This window comes from Coregonus clupeaformis, chromosome 16 (genome assembly GCF_020615455.1).
Source record: "Coregonus clupeaformis isolate EN_2021a chromosome 16, ASM2061545v1, whole genome shotgun sequence".
Taxonomy (NCBI): domain Eukaryota; kingdom Metazoa; phylum Chordata; class Actinopteri; order Salmoniformes; family Salmonidae; genus Coregonus; species Coregonus clupeaformis.
The window spans coordinates 2,481,090-2,504,348 of NC_059207.1; the positions used below are offsets into that span (position 1 = coordinate 2,481,090).

The following is a 23,259-nucleotide window of genomic DNA, read 5'->3' on the forward strand; positions in this document are numbered from 1 at the left end:
AATAACATTGACCATGTATCATTTACTGTGGCATGGCATTCAATCCACATTTGAAAAACGTGTACCTTTCAACACTTTTATAACCTTTCAGTGAAGTTACGGTAATAATAATGAAGATCATACATGCACACGTCACTAGTGATGTGAAACCGTGGTTTTCTGAAGCCTTTGGTGTTTCCACTAAATTGTGCCGAGAAACGGTTAATAACACAATGCACATTAGTGACACCTGCTGGTCAGCAATGAAAAGCAGCGTTTGACGTTAATATAAACGGGGGGGTTTTTCTCCATAATATTAATCAAATCTTAGTGGCGCAGTGTTTCTAGGTACCGTTCAGATTACGTTCCATGAAAAAAATCCTAACTACATCGTAAGTAAGAGGTCGGTGTTTGAAAGTAACACGAAGAAAACACCGGAACCATGGCGAAATCAGTGCGATCTCGCATTTTGTAGCACACGGTTTGAAAAACGACTTGATCAAACGAAGCTTCTGACGTCATTGATTGCGTGATAATGTTACGTTTGCTGCGTTCAAAACAACTTGGAACTCGGAAATCTCTGGCTTTCGACAACTGTGCGTTCAAAACAAGTGGGAACTCGGGGGGGGGGAAACGAGCTCCGACAGGGAAAAATGGATTTGAACGGTCAGTCGTCCAACTCGGGAACTCGGCCTCTTTCTAGGGCTCTTTTCCGACATGAAGTTCTCTGACGTCATGATCCCAGTTGTTTTGAACATGGCAAAAGACCCAAACGGTGTTCCTTATGTCGCGTTCAAAACAACTGGAAACTCGGAAAAAATTAGGTCAAATCATGACGTCAGTGATCGTCAGGTCGGAAAGTAGGAGCTCTAGAACGAGACCCGAGTTCCCGAGTTGGATGACCGTTTAAATCGATTTTCCCATACGGAACTTTTTCCGAGTTCCCTGTTGTTTTTGAACGCACTGAATTCGGAAGTCGGAGATTTCCCAGTTCCCAGTTGTTTTGAACGCGGCAATACTCCGACGGTGTCCATCTTCCCATCACTAAACGTCACATCCTGCAAGAAAGTCTTTGTGGAGAAGGCGGGAGAACACATTGACGATTGTACATTTCAGGAATAAAAACAAACTTTCAAAGTCAGTGTAATAGATACAGCACTTTAAGAGTTGCATATTTTCAGTTTGTATAGATTGTTAATCACTGTTGTTGTAACCCCGTCGTTAACAATATCAGAATAAATACGTTGTTAGCATACAACGTTAACTATCCTAGCTAGCTAAGTATAGAAATCTAGCTACCTAAATTCGGACGGGACGATATGGCAACTAAGAAGTCAACTGAAATGGGTAATTACCTTTGAATATATTTGGTTTCCAACCGTTTTTTCTTTGCATCGACACTAGTGAACTAGTAGCTACCAACCATTGACAGTAAAGACACAGTAACTGTGGCGGGCTACTGTAAGCAGTTCAGAACAATCCAAACCCGATAGTTGCCAAACTAGCTTGTTAAACCACCTCTTTTATCAGTAGCAATTAGTCTCTTAAAGCAAGAACGCTAGTCAGTGTTAGAAAAATCAGTGACATTGACAGTTGCCAGACAGTTTTACAACCCATTCAATAAATGATGTTGTCATCAACCATTAACTAGGCTAAGGGCTTGTAGTAAATGGTTACTAACAACAACTACTTGAATTTGTATCATTTTGCCCAATATTGTTTGTATTGATGTGTGTCGTTACTGTGGTAGGAAGTTGTCAGTAATATGTTGTTTTTGAGTATAATTTTTATTCCAATAAACAATCATAACAATGTGCCATTGATATCATATCAAACACATTTTAACTAAAATAGGAAGTTCTGCTCAGTAATCGAGGAATTACATAAAGAACAACCAGTCACTCTTCCCTCTCTTTCCCCCTCAGATGTCTCCCTCCCCTTATCTTCCTTACGCCTCCTGGCCCCTCCTCTCCGGCTGGTCTCAGCTGCCATGTGGAAGGTGATAAAGGAACGCGATGTGATGCATTATGGGACGCTGGAGGAGTTTGTGACCTCAACCTGTGAGACAATACCTGGCTTGCTCACATCTAGACACCAGGCCAAGCTGGCTCTGGGGCTGAGAGCACGGGTGGGTGAGACTTGTGGGACAGTTATGTTGTAGTGAAAAGGGGTTGTATTCATTTGGCACCTAACGGAAGAAAACAAACTGAAACAGGGTGGGACTACATCAACTTGTCCAATAAGAAAGGCTCAATTTCGTTTTCTGTTGCTATGGTGTATCCTAATGAATACGACCTTGTATGTACAGTATGTGCTTCCACTGTATGAGCTGTTGTCTACCTCTGTTCCTAAATTTACCGTCTCTGGTCATTTATAGCTGATCTTAGAACTGTGCCATGGCCCGGACCCACCAGATCCAGCGGTTATCCTTCCCCAGTTGGACAGGATCCGTGCCCCCACCCCTTCCTCTGCACTGGTGAGTGACAGTCAAATACTGACCTCTATAAGTCAGCAATTCTCTGTACCACGAGTGTGGTATTTGAATGGGCCTTTATTTTTTTTTATTTTTTTTATTTCACCTTTATTTAACCAGGTAAGCCAGTTGAGAACAGGTTCTCATTTACAACTGCGACCTGGCCAAGATAAAGCAAAGTAGTGCAATAAAAACAACAGAGTTACATATGGGGTAAAAAAAAACAAAGTCAGAAATACAACAGAAAATATATATACAGTGTGTGCAAATGTAGCAAGTTATGGAGGTAAGGCAATAAATAGGCTATAGTGCAGAATAATTACAATAGTATTAACACTGGAATGCTAGATGTGCAAGAGATTATGTGCAAATAGAGATACTGGGGTGCAAAAGAGCAAAATAAATAACAATATAGGGATGAGGTAGTTGGGTGGGCTAATTTCGGATGGGCTGTGTACAGGTGCAGTGATCGGTAAGGTGCTCTGACAACTGATGCTTAAAGTTATTGAGGGAGATAAGAGTCTCCAGCTTCAGAGATTTTTGCAATTCGTTCCAGTCATTGGCAGCAGAGAACTGGAAGGAATGGCGGCCAAAGGAGGTGTTGGCTTTGGGAATGACCAGTGAGATATACCTGCTGGAGCGCAGACTACGGGTGGGTGCTGCTATGGTGACCAATGAGCTAAGATAAGGCGGGGATTTACCTAGCAGTGATTTATAGATGGCCTGGAGCCAGTGGGTTTGACGACGAACATGTAGTGAGGACCAGCCAACAAGAGCGTACAGGTCACAGTGGTGGGTAGTGTATGGGGCTTTGGAGACAAAACGGATGGCACTGTGATAGACTACATCCAATTTGCTGAGTAGAGTGTTGGAGGCTATTTTGTAAATTACATCGCGAAGTCAAGGATCGGTAGGATAGTCAGTTTTACGAGGGCATGTTTGGCAGCATGAGTGAAGGAGGCTTTATTGCGAAATAGGAAGCCGATTCTAGATTTAACTTTGGATTGGAGATTCTTTATGTGAGTCTGGAAGTTGAGTTTACAGTCTAACCAGACACCTAGGTATTTGTAGTTGTCCACATACTCTAGGTCAGACCCGTCGAGAGTGGTGATTCTAGTCGGGTGGGCGGGTGCCAGCAGCGTTCGATTGAAAAGCATGCATTTAGTTTTACTAGTGTTTAAGAGCAGTTGGAGGCTACTGAAGGATTGTTGTATGGCATTGAAGCTCGTTTGGAGGTTTGTTAACACAGTGTCCAATGAAGGGCCAGATGTATACAAAATGGTGTCGTCTGCGTAGAGGTGGATCTGAGAGTCACCAGCAGCAAGAGCGACATCATTGATATACACGGAGAAAAGTGTTGGCCCAAGAATTGAACCCTGTGGCACCCCCATAGAGACTGCCATAGGTCCAGACAACAGGCCCTCCGATTTGACACACTGAACTCTATCTGAGAAGTAGTTGGTGAACCAGGCGAGGCAGTCATTTGAGAAACCAAGGCTATTTAGTCTGCCAATAAGAATGCGGTGGTTGACAGAGTCGAAAGCCTTGGCCAGGTCGATGAAGACGGCTGCACAGTACCAGAGGTGGGACAAAGTCATTGTTATGCAAGTCACAAGTAAGTCTCAAGTCTTTGCCCTCGAGTCCCGAGTCAAGTCGAGTCAAAGATGAGGCAAGTCCCAAGTCGAGTCAAAAGTCAATGCCATCAAGTCTCAAGTCGAGTCCAAAGTCCTACATTTTAGTTTCGAGTCATTTCAAGTCCTCTTAGCAAGCCTTTGCAAGTCATTACAAGTCCTCGTAGCAAGTCTTCTCGAGTCATAAGGCGCAAGTCCAAGTCAAGTCACGAGTCATTGATGTTAAAGTCCAAGTCGAGTTGCAAGTCTTTGTACATTTTGTCGAGTCGAGTCTGAAGTCATCAAATTCATGACTCGAGTCTGACTCGAGTCCAAGTCACATGACTCGAGTCCACACCTCTGCACAGTACTGTCTATTATCAATCGCGGTTATAATATCGTTTAGGACCTTGAGCGTGGCTGAAGTGCACCCGTGACCAGCTCGGAAACCGGATTGCATAGCGGAGAAGGTACGGTGGTATTCGAAATGGTCGATGATCTGTTTGTTAACTTGGCTTTCGAATACTTTCGAAAGGCAGGGCAGGATGGATATAGGTCTGTAGCAGTTTGGATCTAGAGTGTCACCCCCTTTGAAGAGGGGGATGACCGCGGCAGCTTTCCAATCTCTGGGGATCTCAGACGTTATGAAAGAGAGGTTAAACAGACTAGTAATAGGGGTAGCGACAATTTCAGCGGCTAGTTTTAGAAAGAAAGGGTCCAGATTGTCTAGCCCAGCTGATTTGTAGGGGTCCAGATTTTGCAGCGCTTTCAAAACATCAGCTGTCTGAATTTGTGTGAAGGAGAAGCGGGGGGCATGGGCAAGTTGCAGCAGAGGGTGCAGAGTTGGTGGCCGGGTTAGTGGTAGCCAGATGGAAAGCATGGCCAGCTGTAGCAAAATGCTTGTTGAAATTCTCGATTATTGTAGATTTATCGGTGGTGATAGTGTTTCCTAGCCTCAGTGCAGTGGGCAGCTGGGAGGAAGTGCTCTTATTCTCCATGGACTTTACAGTGTCCCAAAACTTTTTGGAGTTAGTGCTACAGGATGCAAATTTCTGTTTGAAAAAGTTAGCCTTTGCTTTCCTGACTGCTTGTGTATATTGGTTCCTAACTTCCCTGAAAAGTTGCATATCGCGGGGGCTATTTGATGCTAATGCTGTACGCCACAGGATGTTTTTGTGCTGGTCAAGGGCAGTCAAGTCTGAGGAGAACCAGGGGCTATATCGGTTCTTAGTTCTGTATTTTTTGAATGGGGCATGTTTATTTAAGATTGAGAGGAAATTACTTTTAAGGAACAACCAGGCATCCTCTACTGACGGAATGAGATCTATATCCATCCAGGATACCTGGGCCAGGTCAATTAGGGAAGGCCTCCTCGCTAAAGTGTTTTAGGGAGCGTTTGACAGTGATGAGGGGTGGTCGTTTGACCGCGGACCCGTTACGGACGCAGGCAATAAGGCAGTGATCGCTGAGATCCTGGTTGAAGACAGCTGAGGTGTATTTAGAGGGTATGTTAGTCAGGATGATATCTATGAGGGTACCCATGTTTACGGATTTAGGGTTGTACCTGGTAGGTTCGTTGATAATTTGTGTGAGGTTGAGGGCATCTAGCTTGGATTGTAGGATGGCTGGGGGTATTAAGCATATCCCAATTTAGGTCACCAAGCAGTACAAACTCTGAGGATAAATGGGGGGCAATCAATTCACATATGGTGTCCAGGGCACAGCTGGGGGCTGAGGGGGGTCTGTAGCAAGCGGCAACAGTGAGAGACTTATTTCTGGAAAGGTGGATTTTTAGAAGTAGAAGCTCAAACTGTTTGGGCACAGACCTGGGTAGTATGATAGAGCTCTGCAGGCTATCTCTACAGTAGATTGCAACTCCACCCCCTTTGGCAGTTCTATCTAGACGGAAAATGTTATAGTTGGGGATGGAAATTTCAGAATTTTTGGTGGCCTTCCTGAGCCAGGATTCAGACACTGCTAGAACATCAGGGTTGGCAGAGTGTGCTAACGCAGTGAATAACTCAAACTTAGGAAGTAGACTTCTGATATTTATGTGCAAGAAACCAAGACTTTTGCGATTACAGAAGTCATCAAATGATAGCGCCTGGGGAGTAGGAGTGATACTGAGGGCTGCAGGGCCTGGGTTAGCCTCTACATCACCAGAGGAACAGAGGAGGACTAGAATAAGGATACGGCTAAAGGCTTTAAGAACTGGTCTTCTAGTGCGTTGGGTACATAGAATAAAGGGGGCAGATTTCCGGGTGTTATAGAAAAGATTCAGGGCATTATGTACAGACAAGGATATGGAAGGATATGAGTAAAGTGGAGGTAAACCTAAGCGTTGGGTAACGATGAAAGAGATAGCATCGCTGGAGGCATCAATTGAGTCGGTCTCCGCGTGTATTGGGGGAGGTGCAAAGGAGCTATCTAAGGCAGGTTTAGCTAGGCTGGGGGGTCTACAGTGATATAGTACAATTAGAAATAACCGAAACAACAATAAACTAACCATGTTTGGGCTGAGACTAAACATAAACAGGATGTAGTACCGTAAAAAGGAACAGTCCAGCAGATATCAGCTGTATAGCTGAGTTATCATAAGGTCCGGTGGTGAAGTACTAGTGAGTAAGAGGCTACAGCTAGCGGGCCAGGGCTAGCAGATGGATGGAATCTTCGTGGTTAACGTCGTAACCACATCAGACGATTTCGTCGGCAGACCAGTCGTGTAGGATCGGCGGGGCTCCGTGTCAATACTATGTGGTCCCGTCCGGTTGACAGAGAGGTAGATAGCCGGGAGATGGGCCTAGCTCAGGATAATTAGCCAGACCACAGCGTCCGTTTTGTTGTAGCTAGCTGGTAGCGACGAATCCGGAGTTAAAGGTCCAGTGATTCAGTGATTCCAGCGGAAAAACTGATATGTTCTGGGTCGATAACGCGCTGTGCAGACTGGCCGAATATCCGGTGATCAATGTCCAGTGATTAAAATTAATCCCGCAGGGAAAAAATCCAATGTTCTGGGTGAAACACCGCTAGCTAAGGCTAATAGCAAGTAGCTAGTTAGCTGGCTAGCTGGCTAGCTAGTTTCACTGGAGATTCTAGATAAAAGGTAAGTCAATAATAGAATCCGTTCCACATTGAGTGAGGCGGGTTGCAGGAAAGTATATTTTGTAGAAGGATGAAAAGTCTGATAGGGAAATAGGTACGAAAAATACAAAAAAACAAGTTATTTACAGGCACACGACAGAAACAGGACTGCACTACTTCGCCATCTTGGATACTTTGCAAACCTTTTTAACACTTCATGTTTTTCCCAAGAATGATTTTGTGAGAAATACAGTATGTTTGCTGTAAGTTATGTCTTTGCATACCTATGTTGCAGAAGAAGGATGTGAAGATTGAGACAGCAGTCACCAACTTACATGGCCTGGTGGAAGCTCTCCTGAGAGACCCCACAGAGAGAGCACTGTTCTACAAGGTGAGACCGTGTCCTCCCAGATGCAATGTTTCAATTAACAGCTTTTATTGAGAGACCAACGAATGAGGAACTGTCCACAAATTCTCTCGAACTGTCTGCCCCCCCCCTTCTCTCTCTGTTTGTCTCCCTCTTTCTCTCCCCCTTTCTCTCACACACTCACTCTCTCTGTTTGTCCCTTTCTCTCTTTCTTCCTCTCTCTTCTCTCTTGTTCCCTTCAGGTGGAGTTTCCTTCAGAGTATGGCCCTCAGTTTGACCAGGAACTGGAGAAACTGCTGTGGGAGTTCCTGCTCAGACTGAACCAACTTCTCCCGGTGCCTAACCTGGCTCAGACAGTGTCCTGGCTCACTACTGCCCCTCCTGTCTTGGAGGAGTGTGCGCAGGCTGCCTCCCAACCCCAGCTCCTGAAGACCCTGCTCCAGCACCAGATCTGCCTGGGACACCTGGATTCTGCAGGTGGGTCTACGCAGGGTGTGTTCCAGGCCGACTACATTGGAGTCGCCAGCCATATCTCACGACACCTGGTTAGGTGTTTTAACGTATCAGCTAACTTCATCAGTCTGTTATCTCCTTTCAGCTTCTCTTCCTCCGTGTATGGGCGACTCCATCCTCTCATCCCTGTCTCTCCCTCCCTCTGGAAGATCTCAGCAAAGCGAACAATCAGGATATAAGCCTGCCTTTGTTGCCACCCCAAGCCCTCGGACTTTAACCCCATTGACCAATCACAGACAGACACAAAACAGGTCATTGCCCATCACGCCTGTGATTGGTGGGATTTGCAATGAAGACCTGCCAGTCATGGCTTCAGCCAATAAGAGGGCAAGAACTTGCAAGGAAGAAGTTACTATCCAATCAGATTCAAGAGAAGTGGAGGAGGAAGCTGAGTCAACGGCGAGGTCAAAATATACTGAGGTGGAAAGTAGGGAAGAGGAATCTGACGAGGAGGTGAAAGTCATGAGAAGAGGGAGGAAGAGGAGGAGGAGTGCGAGAGATAGAGAGAGTAAAAGAGTGCTCAGGAGAGGGCGTGGGGAAGAGTTAGTTAGAGATGGAGAGAGTGAAGAGGAGGATACGACGAGTGGTATAGATGAAGAGACTGAGGGAGACCTTCTAAGGGACTGTTTGGTCCAGTTGGGGATCGCAGGCCTCAAGTTTCCGGAAGACCAGCGCCTCTGCTCTTACATCACATCCTGTCTGCGCAACCAACCCAGAGTGCTCATCCCCCGACTGACTTCCACAGACATCACCGCACCTGTGAGGTCGCAACCTCCTACTCCTTCCCGCAGCAACGGGACACCAACAGCAGGGGCAGGGAGGTCTCCATGGGGACAGAACAACAGGCCGAGGATAACGGCGCGTCGGATTCCTTCGACCCGGCAACGGAAGTTGAATGACAGCTCATTGACCCTAGATGTGGAGCTTCCAGCATCAGCTGACAAAGAGTAAGAGAAAGACAGGTGCTGATTTAGTTAAACAACCAATAATAACTTCTTATACTAGCCTGGTTGCCAGAGCTGGCTGTGTTTTTTTTTTGCCAACTCCTGTTGTTCATTGTCATCTCATACATGGTACGACGACATACAATTGTGGAATTGATTAAAGCACAAACAGATTTGGCAACTAAACTAGTAAAATACCATTAGTACTAATACAAAAACTAGAGCCATAATGATTGATTGTGTAAAAGGATGTCCAATAACTGAAATGTAGGACTTTTACTCATCATTGTTACACCTCCCATTTTTCAGGAACTGTGTCTTTCCTTCAGTTAGCTCTCCCTCCATTGTCCCTCTGCCTCAAATGAGAAGAAGCACAGGTAATATCTCCCCACCCCCAAAATATGAAACATTTCTGTGAGCATGAACTCATAGTTGTACAGTTTTATTAATTAGTTTTGTCAGTGCACTGGTAACCTAGTAACACTCTTAGATTGTTATTTTAAGCCTTGTGTTTTTCCATCTTGTCTCCATCTAGAAATGCTGACCTCGCCAGTAACCAGTGACACTGATGACATCATTGGAGATTCAGAGGATGAAGCGACAAAGAATTTCAAAGGCAGGGTAAGAAGTGATCCTGTTGAAGCTGCTTTAGAATATCAAGATGCACGTTTAGTTTTCTCTCATGTTCAGTAGGTTACATCGTAACAAAACATTTTCAACTGAGGACAACAAAAAAGTTAAAGTACTATTTTATTGTTTCAAAATGTTGCCTCTACTGATCATGACCCTACTGCTGTTATTGTTATGATCCAATATCATGTTTGGCATATATTTTTAAAATGGCCACAAACCAATTTCCCATTGTGGGATAAAAAGTGGACTACTACTGCAACTACTACCACTACCTTGTCTTTCTAATGTGCTCTGTCTCCCCTAGCTGTTTATGAAGCGTTACTACAGGACCAAGCACGACACCTATGTACCCACCCTCAGGGAGTTCTGGAAGCCCGGCCTGGCCCGACGCAACCTGCTGTCTCCTGGCAACGGACACAGATGACACACGCATCCATGGGGAGCAAAATATGAATTGTATTCAGTAGGTGGAAAACGTTTTGAAACAGGAAGGGTACCATCTGAACTTTTCCAATATGAACACAGATTTGTTTCCTGCTGCAAAAACATTTTGCTACGGTTTGGCCAACTGAACACAACCATGGTTGTAAAAGTGAATGACTGGCAGTTTTAGGATTCTTTGTATCTGAATCACTTTGCAATAAGCATTATTTTAAAACCTGTGGGACTTTTATTTTGAAATCAAGTGGATTGACCTATGTCACCAATACTTTACAACCTGTGTGCTGTAATAATTGTCAGAGTTCAGCTGTGCCAGCACATTTTATTTTAGGGGTCATGGTAATATCGAGACGTTGATAACTGAGGCAAGAGCTTTCACATATTGGTTGAGAAGTTTTGCTAATGTATTTTTCCATTTCCAATTATTATCAATTATAACTCTGACAATTAAGTAATAATTGTCAGTTAAATTGTTCAACAGATTATTTCAGCTCAATATCTTCAGATACTGATGCCTGGTTGTGATAACTGAGACAACTTGTAGAAAATAGTTTTGCTAATGTAGTTTTCAATTAAGTATTTGTCAAATATGTCCATTTATTTACTCTATTGCACTGTAAATGAGTGGTGTTTTAATGTGTACTTTTTGTATCTTGTCATCTAACCTTTCATACAACCGTATTCTAATAGCTGTAATGACATGACAGATTTTCTGATCACGAATCAAATGTAAATGAAGCATCTGCCAAATAATTTAGTAGTACCTTTGTCACATATCCAATGTCTTTATTACTGTGTAAAGAACTACAATAAAATGTATTAAACTATTTTGGCTGTCTTTTTATAATTTACATACACAATTCTCTTGGTTTCACTAATTCCCATGTAGGTCCCCTGTAGCTTAGTTGGTAGAGCATGGCGCTTGCAATGCCAGGGTTGTGGGTTCGTTTCCCACTGGGGGCCAGTATGAAAATGTATGCACTCACTAACTTTAAGTCGCTCTGGATAAGAGCGTCTGCTAAATGACGTAAATGTAAATGTAGTTCTGTATTAATGAAGTACAATAATCAACATGAATAGCAGTGTAGTCCTTTTTATTAAGGCAATGTAGGTATAGTTCCAAATGGGATGAGATTGTGGGAGTTAAAACTGGCCTGAGTTTGGACCCTAATTGTGAGCTCAGAAATGCTTACAATGTGCTGTGACGGACCTTTAAAACATAGTAAAAAAGATGGTGTTTATTCGTTAACTCACTGCACAGTATAGTGCCCACTGAAAAACATACCCAGAAAGAATATCAGCAGTGGTGTCAAGACTGTCCACTTCCCCATCACTTCCTGGCTTCGAGTTCTCAGGTCATTAGACTTCGAGAGGAAGAAATTACTCTGAAATGTATAGTGAATCTTCCTGTCTTACAGCCCATTATTATATTACAAAAGCATTGTTTCCTTTGAGTGTCACAGTCAGTGTTGCCAGATTCTATTAACAATTTCCAGCCGATCAGCCTCACAGTCTGCAGCTCATCCCTCCAGTCACAGTGATTGTCTCTCCAGTGATGTAAGACGCGTCCTTCGAGCACAGGAAAGCGATTACTCCACCTATCTCCTCTGGCTTGCCAAACCTGGGAGAATAATACAAGAATGGATGTCTTTTTTGTATGAAATAACCTTATGTGACAAGGTGGTAGTTGTACATGCTACGATTATGCATTTAATTTGTAATATGATTTTGTTTGGAGTACTTGATGAATAGTGTCGGAGTACTTAATGGTGTACGGCACTAAAATAAATCAAATCGATAATCAAACACTACATTGACCACAATACAACACACGGACCGTGTCACAAATTCGACCAATTCAGTCACAATGAGACGTGGCCACACGTCACTAAAACAACAACACTTGAGGGTAAGAATGTAACCTAAACTAAGCGATACACCCAAGAATGAAGTTGAAGGCAACCTTTTAATGCTAAGCTGCTTCTTGAACTCGTCCACAATGTCTTCGTCCTGCCACAACTGAGAGAGTGAGGGTAAGTAAATGTGAAGAGAAAAGAGTACACAGGTAAAGATGACAGAATAGAAAGGGAGGGGGTCCTCACTGCTTGGCTGAAGGTGGTCTTGATGACGCCGGGGGCCACACAGTTGACCCGGATGTGGCACTGGGCCAGTTCAGGGGCCAGGGCTCTAGTTAGTCCCAACAGGGCCGTCTTACTCACGCTATAAGGGCCCAGGGCCTGGTGGTGGGGAGGTCAAATAAAGTAAGAATTCTCCATAACAATGCAAATGGTCTAATGATCAAACCAAGAAGCATTTAGAGGGCAAATCAGAAGAGCTTACCTGCATTGGCTGGTACCCAGCGACAGAGGACACGAACACAACACTCCCACCCCTGGAAAACAGACATGCCATGGACATGCATTGTTATAGCTCACAAAACACTTTCCTAAATATTTCTCTCTCTTACCCCCTCTTCTCCAAGTGAGGCACCACCAATTGGGTCATAAGAAAGGCCGACTTTACATTCACATCCAGGATCTGTGTGAAGTGCACAATATAAATCAGCTGATATCGCAACACTCTTTTGGATATAGCTCAAATACCACTTTTCTCATATGCTATCATCCTTCTCAGGCTCAATGAAACTACATCTTCTTAAATGTATGGTTATTTTATACATGTTGTGTTTGATTATTTAAATTAGTGTTTCTTAATCCTGGTCCTGGGGACACAAAGGGGTTCACATTTTTGTGTTTGCCTTGGCACTACAAACCTGATTAAAATAATCAACGCTTGAGGAAGAGTTGATCATTTGAATCAGGTGTGTAGTGCTGGGGCAAAAACTAAAATGTGAACCCTTTGGGTACCCAGGACCAGGATTAAGAAACACTGACCTAGATAATAGGGGTGCCAGCCACACACCTTATCCCAGACTGCTTCTGTAGAGTCCATAATGTTTCCAAAGAAAGGGTTGACTGCTGCGTTCGAAACAAAGATGTCCACACCACCACACTGTTCCACTGTCTGAACATCAAAACAGAAAATAATAACACTGAAATTCAGTTTAGGCTTATGACTGATGGCTGTGCTTGTGATTATGTATTAACAGTCTCCCTGTATAAGGCCAAGCCAGAATTATCAATTGATGTCTACTCTGGATGCAACTGTTAGAATGGGATCAAAATGTATGGACTTTACCATGTTAACCAGTCTAGCTCTGTCTTCACTATTCCCAACGTTGCAAGTCGTCCCGGTCACTTGTATCTTCTCACTCTGCAGTAGTGCCACGGCCTTGTCGACATTTGACTGGCGTCTGCTACTCACCACAACGTGAGCCCCTCTCTGCCCTAGAGCCTGGGCTGCAGCCAAACCGATTCTGGAAGAGATGCCACAAGTCTCAGTCAGTAGAAGAAAGAGGCATGTATATTTTGCATGATATACTGTAGGGCCGAGCGTTTTCCTGCCAGCATGACCTAATCAGGGAAAACTCTGGCCCCTATACTGTAGATATACCTTAGTTAAACAATAAAGGCTAACTAGGTGACCAGATTTTTTCCAGGTCAGGCAAAGTGGAGAGCAATTCAGTATAAACAAATTAAATACATCCCCAGCAAAACGGTTGGTACAGCTATTCCTTACCCATCTGTGGAGGCAGTGACTATGGCAACCTTCCCTGCAAGACTGCTTTGAGACCCAGCGAGACTGACTCCTGACATCTTTCTTGTTTGACCTGCGACAGGATTGGTCAAAAGGCACCTGCTAACAAGACACCTCAGCATTACCTGTAAAGAGAGAACATTTCTCAATGCACACACATACAGCTCACAAATTCAGGATGCAAAACACAACTGAACCTTTCAAAACATAAAACGGATATATTTTTTTATATCACGGATAAAGCAATGCAATAACTAAGGTAGCCGATTAAACTCAACTCCAGGATTTACGATGGAGTTGTTCGGTCACTAGTGTTTTTGTCAAAAACTACTGATTTCAGCACTCAAATAATAGCCCGCAATTACACTAATCACCGCTCAACTCCATCGTAAATCGTGGAGTTACGTTTAGACTGCTATAACTAATGGAGCTAGTAACTAAGACATAAACTGTATTTATTGTAGTTGTCAAGTGGTCGACGAGTTTGAAGAGATTAAATTAGGTGAAAGTTGAATTGTGCAAGCATGCGACTACAACAGCCTTTAGTTTGTGCTGAATTCAAAATGCAAAGAGATGGCCTTCCCTTCAACAACAGCTACATGAAAAGCCAATAATCAAGGTTTGGGCGTAACGTTGGTTTATATATATAACATTTAAAAAGTAGTCTACCTCTGTTTTTGAGTCCGTTCAGTCCAGTGACAAAAACACGAGTTTAAAGACGAGAGACACAGCGTTTCCGGCATTTTTCCAAAATAAAAGTCCTACCCTGGGTTAGGCCACCAGTCCAGAAGGTGGAGAATTTTGCCATTTTCAAACACCCGAAACAGCTTTTTCCTGCAATATAAAGCCATAATCATTATGCTTAATTCAATGTATATATTTCAAATCAAATCAAATCCAATGTTATTTGCCACATGCGCCAAATACAAGAGGTGTAGATCTTACAGTGAAATGCTTACTTACAAGCCCTTCACCAACAATGCAGTTTTAAGAAGAAAAAAAAGTGTTAAGTAAAAAATAGATAAGTAAAGAATAAAAATAACAAATAATTAAAGAGCAGCAGTAAAATAAAATAACAGTAGGGAGGCTATATACAGGGGGGTACCGGTACAGAGTCAATGTGCGGAGGCACCGGTTAGTCGGGGTAATTGAGGTAATATGTACATGTGGGTAGAGTTAAAGTGACTATGCATAGATAATAAACAATGCAAATATTCTGGGTAGCCATGATTAGCTGTTCAGGAGTCTTATGGCTTGGGGGTAGAAGCTGTTAAGAAGCCTTTTGGACCTAGACTTGGCGCTCTGGTACCGCTTGCCGTGCGGTAGCAGAGAGAACAATCTATGACTAGGGTGGCTGGAGTCTTTGACAATTTTTAGGGCCTTCCTCTGACACCGCCTGGTATAGAGGTCCTGGATGGCAGGAAGCTTGGCCCCAGTGATGTACTTGGCTGTACGCACTACCCTCAGGAGTGCCTTGCGGTCGGAGGCTGAGCAGTTGCCATACCAGGCGGTGATGCAACCAGTCAGGATGCTCTCGATGGTGCAGCTGTAGAACTTTTTGAGGATCTGAGGACCCATGCCAAATATTTCCAGTCTTTTGAGGGGGAATAGGCTTTGTCGTGCCCTCTTCACGACTGTCTTGGTGTGTTTGGACCATGATAGTTTGTTGGTGATGTGGACACCAAGGAACTTGAAGCTCTCAACCTGTTTAACTGCAGCCCCGTCGATGAGAATGGGGGTGTGCTCAGTCCTCTTTTTTTTCCTGTAGTCCACAATCATCTCCTTTGTCTTGATCACGTTGAGGGAGAGGTTGTTATCCTGGCACCACACGGCCAGGTCTCTGACCCCCTCCCTATAGGCTGTCTCATCGTTGTCTGTGATCCGGCCTACCACTGTTGTGTCGTCGGCAAACTTAATGATGGTGTTGGAGTCGTGCCTGGCCATGCAGTCATGGGTGAACAGGGAGTACAGGAGGGGACTGAGCACGCACCCCTGAGGGGCCCCCGTGTTGAGGATCAGCGTGGCAGATGTATTGTTACATCTGTTACCTTACCACCTGGAGGCGGCCCGTCAGGAAGTCCAGGATCCTGTTGCAGAGGGAAGTGTTTAGTCCCAGGGACTTTAGCTTAGTGATGAGCTTTGTGGGCACTATGGTGTTGAACTTTGAGCTGTAGTCAATGAATAGCATTCTCACGTAGGTGTACCTCTTGTCCAGGTGGGAAAGGGCAGTGTGGTGTGCAAAAGTAGCGATTGCATCATCTGTGGATCTGTTGGGGCAGTATGCAAATTGAAGTGGGTCTAGGTCTTCTTGGATAATGGTGTTGATGTGAGCCATGATCAGCCTTTCAAAGCACTTCATGGCTACAAACGTGAGTGCTACGGGTCGGTAGTCATTTAGGCAGGTTATCTTAGTGTTCTTGGGCACAGGGACTATGGTGGTCTGCTTGAAATATATTGGTTTTATAGACTCAGTCAGGGACATGTTGAAAATGTCAGTGAAGACACTTGCCAGTTGGTCAGCGCATGCTCGGAATACACATCCTGGTAATCTGTCAGGCCCTGCGGCCTTGTGAATGTTGACCTGCTTAAAAGTCTTACTCACATCGGCTACGGAGAGCGTGATCACATAGTCATCCGGAACAGCTGATGCTCTCATGCATGATTCAGTGTTGCTTGCCTCAAAGCGAGCATAGAAGTGATTTAGCTCGTCTGGTAGACTCGTGTCACTAGGCAGCTCGCGGCTGTGCTTCCCTTTGTAGTCTGTAATAGTTTGCAAGCCCTGCCACAACCGACGAGCATCAGAGCCGGTGTAGTACGATTCAATCTTAGTCCTGTATTGACTCTTTGCCTGATGGTTCGTCGGAGGGCATAGCGATTTGTTATAAGCGTCCGGGTTAGAGTCCCACTCCTTGAAAGCGGAAGCTCTACCCAGTGCGGATGTTGCCTGTAATCCATGGCTTCTGGTTGGGGTATGTACGTACGGTCACTGTGGGGACGACGTCATCAATGCACTTATTGATGAAGCCAGTAACTGATCTGGTGTACTCCTCAATGCCATCGGAAGAATTCCGGAACATATTCCTGTCTGTGCTAGCAAAACAGTCCTGTAGCTTAGCATTTGCCTCATCTGACCACTTCCTTATTAACCGAGTCACTGGTGCTTCCTGCTTTAGTTTTTGCTTATAAGCAGGAATCTGGAAGATAGAATTATGGTCAGATTTGCCAAATGGAGGGCGAGGGAGAGCTTTGTATGCGTCTCTGTGTGTGGAGTAAAGGTGGTCTAGAGTTTTTTTCCTCTGGTTGCACATTTAACATGCTGGTAGAAATTAGGTAGAACGGATTTAAGTTTCCCTGCATTTAAGTCCCCGGCCACCAGGAGCGCTGCCTTTGGATGAGCGTTTTCCTGTTTGCTTATGGCCTTATACAGCTCCTTGAGTGCAATCTTAGTGCCAGCATCGGTTTGTGGTGGTAAATAGACAGCTATGAAAAATATAGAAGAAAAATATCTTGGTAAATAGTGTGTTCTACAGCTTATCATGAGATACTCTACCTCAGGCGAGCAAAACCTTGAGACTTCCTTAGTATTAGATTGTATGCACCAGCTGTTGTTTACAAATATACACAGACCGCCACCCCTTGTCTTACTGGAGTCAGCCGTTCTATCCTGCCGATGTAGCGTATATCCCGCCAGCTGTATGTTATCCATGTCGTCATTCAGCCACGACTCGGTGAAACATAAGATATTACAGTTTTGAATGTCCCGTTGGTAGGATATCCTTGATCTTAGGTCGTCCATTTTGTTTTCCAATGATTGTACGTTGGCTAATAGGATTGATGGAAGAGGCAGATTACTCGGTCGCCGTCGGATCCTTACAAGGCACCCCGACCTACGTCCACGATATCTCTGTCTCTTTCTCATGCGAATGACAAGGATTTGGGCCTTGTCGGGTGTCTGTAGAATATCCTTCGCGTCCGACTCGTTGAAGAAAAAATCTTCGTCTAATACGAGGTGAGTAATCGCTGTCCTGATATCCAGAAGCTCTTTTTGGTGATAAGAGACGGTGACAGAAACATTATGTACAGAATAAATGACAAATAACGCGAAAAAACACACATAATAGCACAATTGGTTAGAGGTGTCAGCTTCCTGCCTCCTGTTTGTCTCCGGGCCTCTAGAGGTCATCTGTGTTCCCCTCTGCCTTAGTTCTTCCTCGTGTGTCCTAATTAGCTTGATCCAGGTCACCTGTGCCTTGTTTCCCCTTGTGTATTTTAGCTGTGTGTTTTCCCCTTGTTTCTCACTTGGTTATTGAGTCCTGGCTATGTGTCTCCTGCTTTGTTCCACCGTGTCTTTCCAAGTAAGGTTTTCTAAGTTATCTTTAGTTTGTTTTTCTCCCCTCGTGGAGTTATTTTGTTTTGCCTCCTGTTTTGTTAACATACCTCTTTCTGAGAAGAACTTTTGTTGGACTATTTGTGAATGGCGAAGAACCTTTGTTTTTACATTAAATCTACTGGCCTGGAGTATTGCCTTGGGTGTTTCATTTGGGTCCTACTACACCTCCTCTGTGGCTAAGGGGTATTACTCCCAGCTCTCCACATCTGAGACCGGAGTTCTAGCACGGCTTGTGACAGAATAACCAAGTCAATCATGGACCCAGAAACACTCAGTTCCCAGGACCTGTTGGCGGTGATCACTCGACATGAGGCTTCTTTCCAGCGCCATGAAGCCGTTCTCAGCCGACAAGAGGAGCTGATGGCTAGACATTCTCAACTCCTGGCCGAAATGATGAGTTCCCTTCACCAGCTCTTTGAACGCCTCCTTGGTCCTCTCCCTTCCCCCAGGTCACCTCCCAGTGACGACAGGCCTTCTCGGTTGGCGGAGCCCCGACTACCACCTCCCAAGCCCTTTTCTGGGGATCCAAGCTCTTGCCAGGGTTTCCTCACCCAATGCTCCCTCACCTTCGAGCTCCAATCCTCAAGTTTTCCCACAGACCGTTCCAAGATTGCCTACATCATTACCCTTCTTTCAGACAAGGCGCTCGCCTGGGCCTCTGCGGTGTGGCAGTCCCAGGAGGCCTGTTGTGATTCCCACGCTGCATTTGTAGAAGAGTTCAAGCGGGTGTTCGATCATCCTGTCAGTGGGCGGGAGGCTTCCAAGCGCCTACTGTCTCTCCGTCAGGGCTCCCAAGCACGGCAGATTTCGCCATTGATTTTCGGACCATAGCAGCAAGGAGCGGATGGAATGATGAAGCGCTGAGGGTCTGCTTTCAGGGAGGGTTATCTGAGCCCCTTCAAGATGAGTTAGCCACCCGAGAACCAGCTGGAGATCTCGAGTCCCTCATAGCCTTGGCCATCCGCCTGGACAATCGTCTAAGAGAGCGGAGAACGGCTCGCCGCCAGGTGTCTCAGTCCCAAGTTCCTCGGAGCAGCTCTGTTTCTCCTGTTTGGACTCCGTCATTCAGAGCTTCCCCGGCTCCTGAACTGCTCCAGGATTCCCCGGAGAGCATGCAGTTAGGCCGTTCCAGGCTTTCTCCCAATGAAAGGGAACGTCGCATGAGGGAGCGTCGGTGCCTCTACTGCGGGGTTGCCGGCCACTTCCGCTCCACTTGCCCCGAGCTTTCGGGAAACGCCTGTCCCCGCCCAGCTACAGGAGGGTTGTGATGGGGAAAATTAGAGCTCCTCCTACTAACGCTGTCCTAGCTATTCCAGCCACTCTGTCCTGGGAGGGCCACCAGCATCGGGTCCAGGCTATGATCGATTCCGGTGCCGCAGGTGATTTCATGGATGTAACCTTGGCTAAGGAACTTAAGATCCCTACCCAACTACTTCCTCAACCCCAGGCAGTTACAGCCTTAGATGGCAGACCTCTGGAACCAGGAAAGGTTACTGAGGCGACTCAGTCCCTGCGACTTACCATCTCTCAACACCAGCAGGAGGAGACCTTCTATCTCATTGACTCTCCCGAGTATCCTATTATCCTGGGTCACCCTTGGCTATGCAGACATAATCCCCAGATCGACTGGCCTACTGGCACCATTCTAAGCTGGGGTTCCACTTGCCAACTCACCTGCATGCTTCAGAGTCCCTCAGCCCCTAGTACCCAGTTTCAAGAGTCTGTTGACGTCTCCCTAGTCCCCAGTGTTTACCATCGGTTCAAGGCGGTGTTCAGCAAGGCCCGGGCTACTTCCTTACCGCCTCATCGCACGTATGACTGTGCCATTGATCTACTCCTGGGTGCTGCCCTCCTAGAGGTCGGATCTTTTCCTTGTCCTCCCCGAGCACGCAGCTATGGACACCTACATTAAGGAGTCCTTGGCAGCCGGCCTCATCCATGCCTCTACTTCCCGGCTGGGGCGGGCTTCTTTTTTGTTGAAAAGAAGGACGGGGGTCTTAGGCCTTGTATTGATTACCGGGACTCAACAAGATCACGGTTCGGAATCGATATCCTCTTCCTCTCATGGCCACTGCTTTTGAGCTGCTTCAAGGGGCTTCCATTTTTTCTAAACTGGATCTCCGCAATGCTTACCATCTCGTGCGGATCCGGCAAGGTGACGAATGGAAGACGGCGTTCAACACGCCCACGGGCACTATGAATATCGGGTGATGCCGTTCGGGCTCACCAATGCCCCCGCAGTATTCCAAGCCCTGATTAATGATGTTCTCCGGGATATGCTTAATCTGTTCGTCTTCGTGTACCTGGACGATATCCTCATCTTCTCGAGGTCACTGAAGGAGCATGAGGGGCATGTTAGCCGGGTTCTCCAGAGGCTCCTTGACAATCACCTCTATGTTAAACCTGAGAAGTGTGAATTTCATGTTTCTCAGACTCAGTTTCTCGGGTTTATTGTCACTCCCGGGCACTTAGAGATGGATCCCAAGAAGGTCGAAGCGGTCCGCAGCTGGCCCCACACCTGCCACGGTCAAGGAGGTTCAACGGTTCATTGGCTTTTCTAACTTCTATCGGAAGTTCATCAAGAATTTCAGCTCAGTGGTAGCCCCCTTGACGACGCTTACCAAGGGAGGAGGGACCAAGGTTCACTGGGGTCCGGAAGCAGCAGGGGCCTTCGAGGATCTCAAGCGCCGCTTCACGTCTGCTCCGATTCTGGTGACTCCTGACCCAGAAAGACCTTTCGTGGTGGAGGTGGACGCCTCAGAGGTGGGGGTGGGAGCCGTCCTGTCACAGAGGGGTGAGGATGGGAGATTACACCCTTGTGCCTTCATGTCTCGCCGCCTGTCTGAGGCCGAGCGCAACTACCACGTGGGGGGATCTAGAGTTGCTTGCAGTAAAACTGGCCTTGGAAGAGTGGCGCCATTGGCTTGAGGGGGGCTCAGCACCCGTTCCAGGTTCTCACAGACCACAAGAACCTGGAATATCTCCAACAGGCTAAGCGGATGAACCCTCGGCAAGCACGATGGTCCCTTTTCTTTAATCGGTTCCAGTTCCTCCTGTCTTACCGACCTGGCACCAAGAACGTCAAGCCGGATGCCCTGTCTCGAGCCTATTCTCCCGAGGTACAAGAGAAGCCCTTGGCATCGATTATTCCGAGGTCTAGGATCGTCGCACCTCTTCAGTGGGAACTAGAAAGAGGGGTACGAGAAGCCCTTGTCCATGAGCCCGATCCAGGCGGTGGTCCTGCCGGTCGCCTGTACGTTCCTCTCTCTGTTCGGGCCCGCGTCTTGCAGTGGGGTCATGAGTCGCCCTTGACATGCCATCCAGGCAGTGCTCGCACACTGGAATTCCTCCGACGGCGGTTTTGGTGGCCGTCCATCAAGAAGGACGTGCAGGTCTATGTTGAGGCCTGCCCAGTGTGCAACCAGGGGAAAGTCGACGCGCCAGCGACCCAGGGACTGCTCCATCCCTTACCTATTCCTCGAAGGCCATGGTCACACCTTTCTCTGGACTTTGTTACGGGACTTCCTCCATCCCAGGGCAACACCGTCATCCTAGTGATCGTTGACCGGTTCTCTAAGGCTGCCCGGTTTATTCCCCTGCCCAAGCTGCCCTCGGCTAAGGAGACTGCTGAGCTCCTCATGAACCATGTCTTCCGGATATTTGGCATTCCCCTGGACGTGGTCTCTGACCGAGGTCCCCACTCTCGTCCCGGTTTTGGGGGGGCCTTCTGCAGGCTTATTGGGGCCACAGCCAGCCTATCGTCAGGGTTCCATCCAGAGTCTAATGGCCAAACGGAACGGATTAATCAGGATCTGGAGACCACCCTGCGGTGTATGGCGGCCAGTAATCCCACGTCTTGGGCCACCTATATCATTTGGGCTGAATATGCCCACAACACCCTCCAGTCTTCAGCCACCGGATTGTCCCCCTTCGAATGCCAGTTCGGTTACAACCCTCCATTATTTCCAGAGGAAGAGGCGCAAGTTGGTGTTCCCTCGGCCCAGCGCTTTGTCCAACGCTGTAGGCGGACCTGGAAGAAGGCCAGGTGTATCCTCCTTCGGACCTCCCAGAGATACCAAAGTCAGGCTAATCGACACCGCCGGACGGCCCCTAGTTTCCGAGCTGGTCAGAGAGTTTGGTTGGCCACTAAGAACCTGCCCCTCCGGGTCGAATCCAAGAAGCTTTCCCAGAGATACATCGGCCCTTTCCGCATTGCTAGAAAGGTTAACCCTGTTTCGTATCGTTTGGTTCTGCCTCGCTCCCTTAGAGTTAACCCCACTTTCCATGTTTCACTCCTTAAACCTGTCTTGTCTTCTCCTTTTGCCCCCCACGCAGACCCCCGCCACCTCCCAGGATCATTGACGGCCAGCCAGCCTACACAGTCCGCCGGATACTGGACTCCCGGAGGGTCCAGAACTCTCTGCAGTATCTGGTGGACTGGGAGGGCTACGGGCCAGAGGAGCGCTCCTGGGTTCCAGCCAGGGACATCCTGGACCCAGGTTTGATCCGAGATTTTCGCACCCTGGGGCCGGGGTGTTCTGGAAGGAACGCCAGGAGTCGTTCCTAGAGGAGGGGTCCTGTCAGCTTCCTGCCTCCTGTTTGTCTCCGGGCCTCTAGAGGTCATCTGTGTTCCCCTCTGCCTTAGTTCTTCCTCGTGTGTCCTAATTAGCTTGATCCAGGTCACCTGTGCCTTGTTTCCCCTTGTGTATTTTAGCTGTGTGTTTTCCCCTTGTTTCTCACTTGGTTATTGAGTCCTGGCTATGTGTCTCCTGCTTTGTTCCACCGTGTCTTTCCAAGTAAGGTTTTCTAAGTTATCTTTAGTTTGTTTTTCTCCCCTCGTGGAGTTATTTTGTTTTGCCTCCTGTTTTGTTAACATACCTCTTTCTGAGAAGAACTTTTGTTGGACTATTTGTGAATGGCGAAGAACCTTTGTTTTTACATTAAATCTACTGGCCTGGAGTATTGCCTTGGGTGTTTCATTTGGGTCCTACTACACCTCCTCTGTGGCTAAGGGGTATTACTCCCAGCTCTCCACATCTGAGACCGGAGTTCTAGCACGGCTTGTGACAAGAGGGCCATAAAACGGCAGCCATCTCCTCCGGCGCCATCTCCCCCATTTTTTCTGTATATCTAAGCATACCTCTTGAGCTGTCCTCCTGACTGTATCCTCC

The 23,259-nt window shown here is 46.5% G+C and overlaps 2 protein-coding genes across 3 annotated transcripts; one reads left to right on the top strand and one right to left on the bottom strand.

Moving 5' to 3' along the window:
- The first annotated feature begins 1,028 nt into the window (after nucleotides 1–1,028).
- Nucleotides 1,029–10,868, top strand: LOC121572621. Of its 2 annotated transcripts, none has more exons than XM_045225564.1 (9): nucleotides 1,029–1,326; nucleotides 1,905–2,107; nucleotides 2,357–2,455; nucleotides 7,439–7,534; nucleotides 7,753–7,987; nucleotides 8,109–8,970; nucleotides 9,277–9,344; nucleotides 9,503–9,588; nucleotides 9,905–10,868. In XM_045225564.1, the coding sequence occupies exons 1-9, from the start codon at nucleotides 1,299–1,301 to the stop codon at nucleotides 10,022–10,024; spliced, it is 1,797 nt and encodes a 598-aa protein (XP_045081499.1). In that variant the 5' UTR covers nucleotides 1,029–1,298; the 3' UTR covers nucleotides 10,025–10,868. The 2 variants fall into 2 exon arrangements, with proteins under 2 accessions (XP_045081499.1, XP_045081500.1); XM_045225565.1 differs by having other exon boundaries at nucleotides 1,039–1,116.
- A 525-nt stretch (nucleotides 10,869–11,393) lies between these two features.
- Nucleotides 11,394–14,468, bottom strand: LOC121572191 (dehydrogenase/reductase SDR family member 4). The gene is made up of 9 exons (XM_041884122.2): nucleotides 14,368–14,468; nucleotides 13,681–13,823; nucleotides 13,240–13,417; nucleotides 12,964–13,065; nucleotides 12,509–12,579; nucleotides 12,382–12,433; nucleotides 12,144–12,278; nucleotides 12,005–12,060; nucleotides 11,394–11,662 (listed from the first exon to the last, which is right to left on the bottom strand). Exons 2-9 carry the CDS (start codon nucleotides 13,818–13,820, stop codon nucleotides 11,548–11,550), a joined length of 849 nt encoding a protein of 282 aa, XP_041740056.2. The 5' UTR covers nucleotides 13,821–13,823; nucleotides 14,368–14,468; the 3' UTR covers nucleotides 11,394–11,547.
- Nucleotides 14,469–23,259: the final 8,791 nt, after the last annotated feature.

Coding starts and splice junctions, on each gene's coding strand:
- LOC121572621 (XM_045225564.1), top strand. CDS start 1,299: ATGGCAACTAAGAAGTCAACTGAAATGG. Junction 7,988..8,108: donor GGGACACCTGGATTCTGCAG/GTGGGTCTACGC, acceptor ATCTCCTTTCAG/CTTCTCTTCCTCCGTGTATG. Junction 8,971..9,276: donor CCAGCATCAGCTGACAAAGA/GTAAGAGAAAGA, acceptor CCCATTTTTCAG/GAACTGTGTCTTTCCTTCAG.
- LOC121572191 (XM_041884122.2), bottom strand. CDS start 13,820: ATGCTGAGGTGTCTTGTTAGCAGGTGCCTTTTGACCAATCCTGTCGCA. Junction 12,580..12,963: donor CAGAAGCAGTCTGGGATAAG/GTGTGTGGCTGG, acceptor CACTTCACACAG/ATCCTGGATGTGAATGTAAA. Junction 12,279..12,381: donor CTGGGTACCAGCCAATGCAG/GTAAGCTCTTCT, acceptor CCCCACCACCAG/GCCCTGGGCCCTTATAGCGT.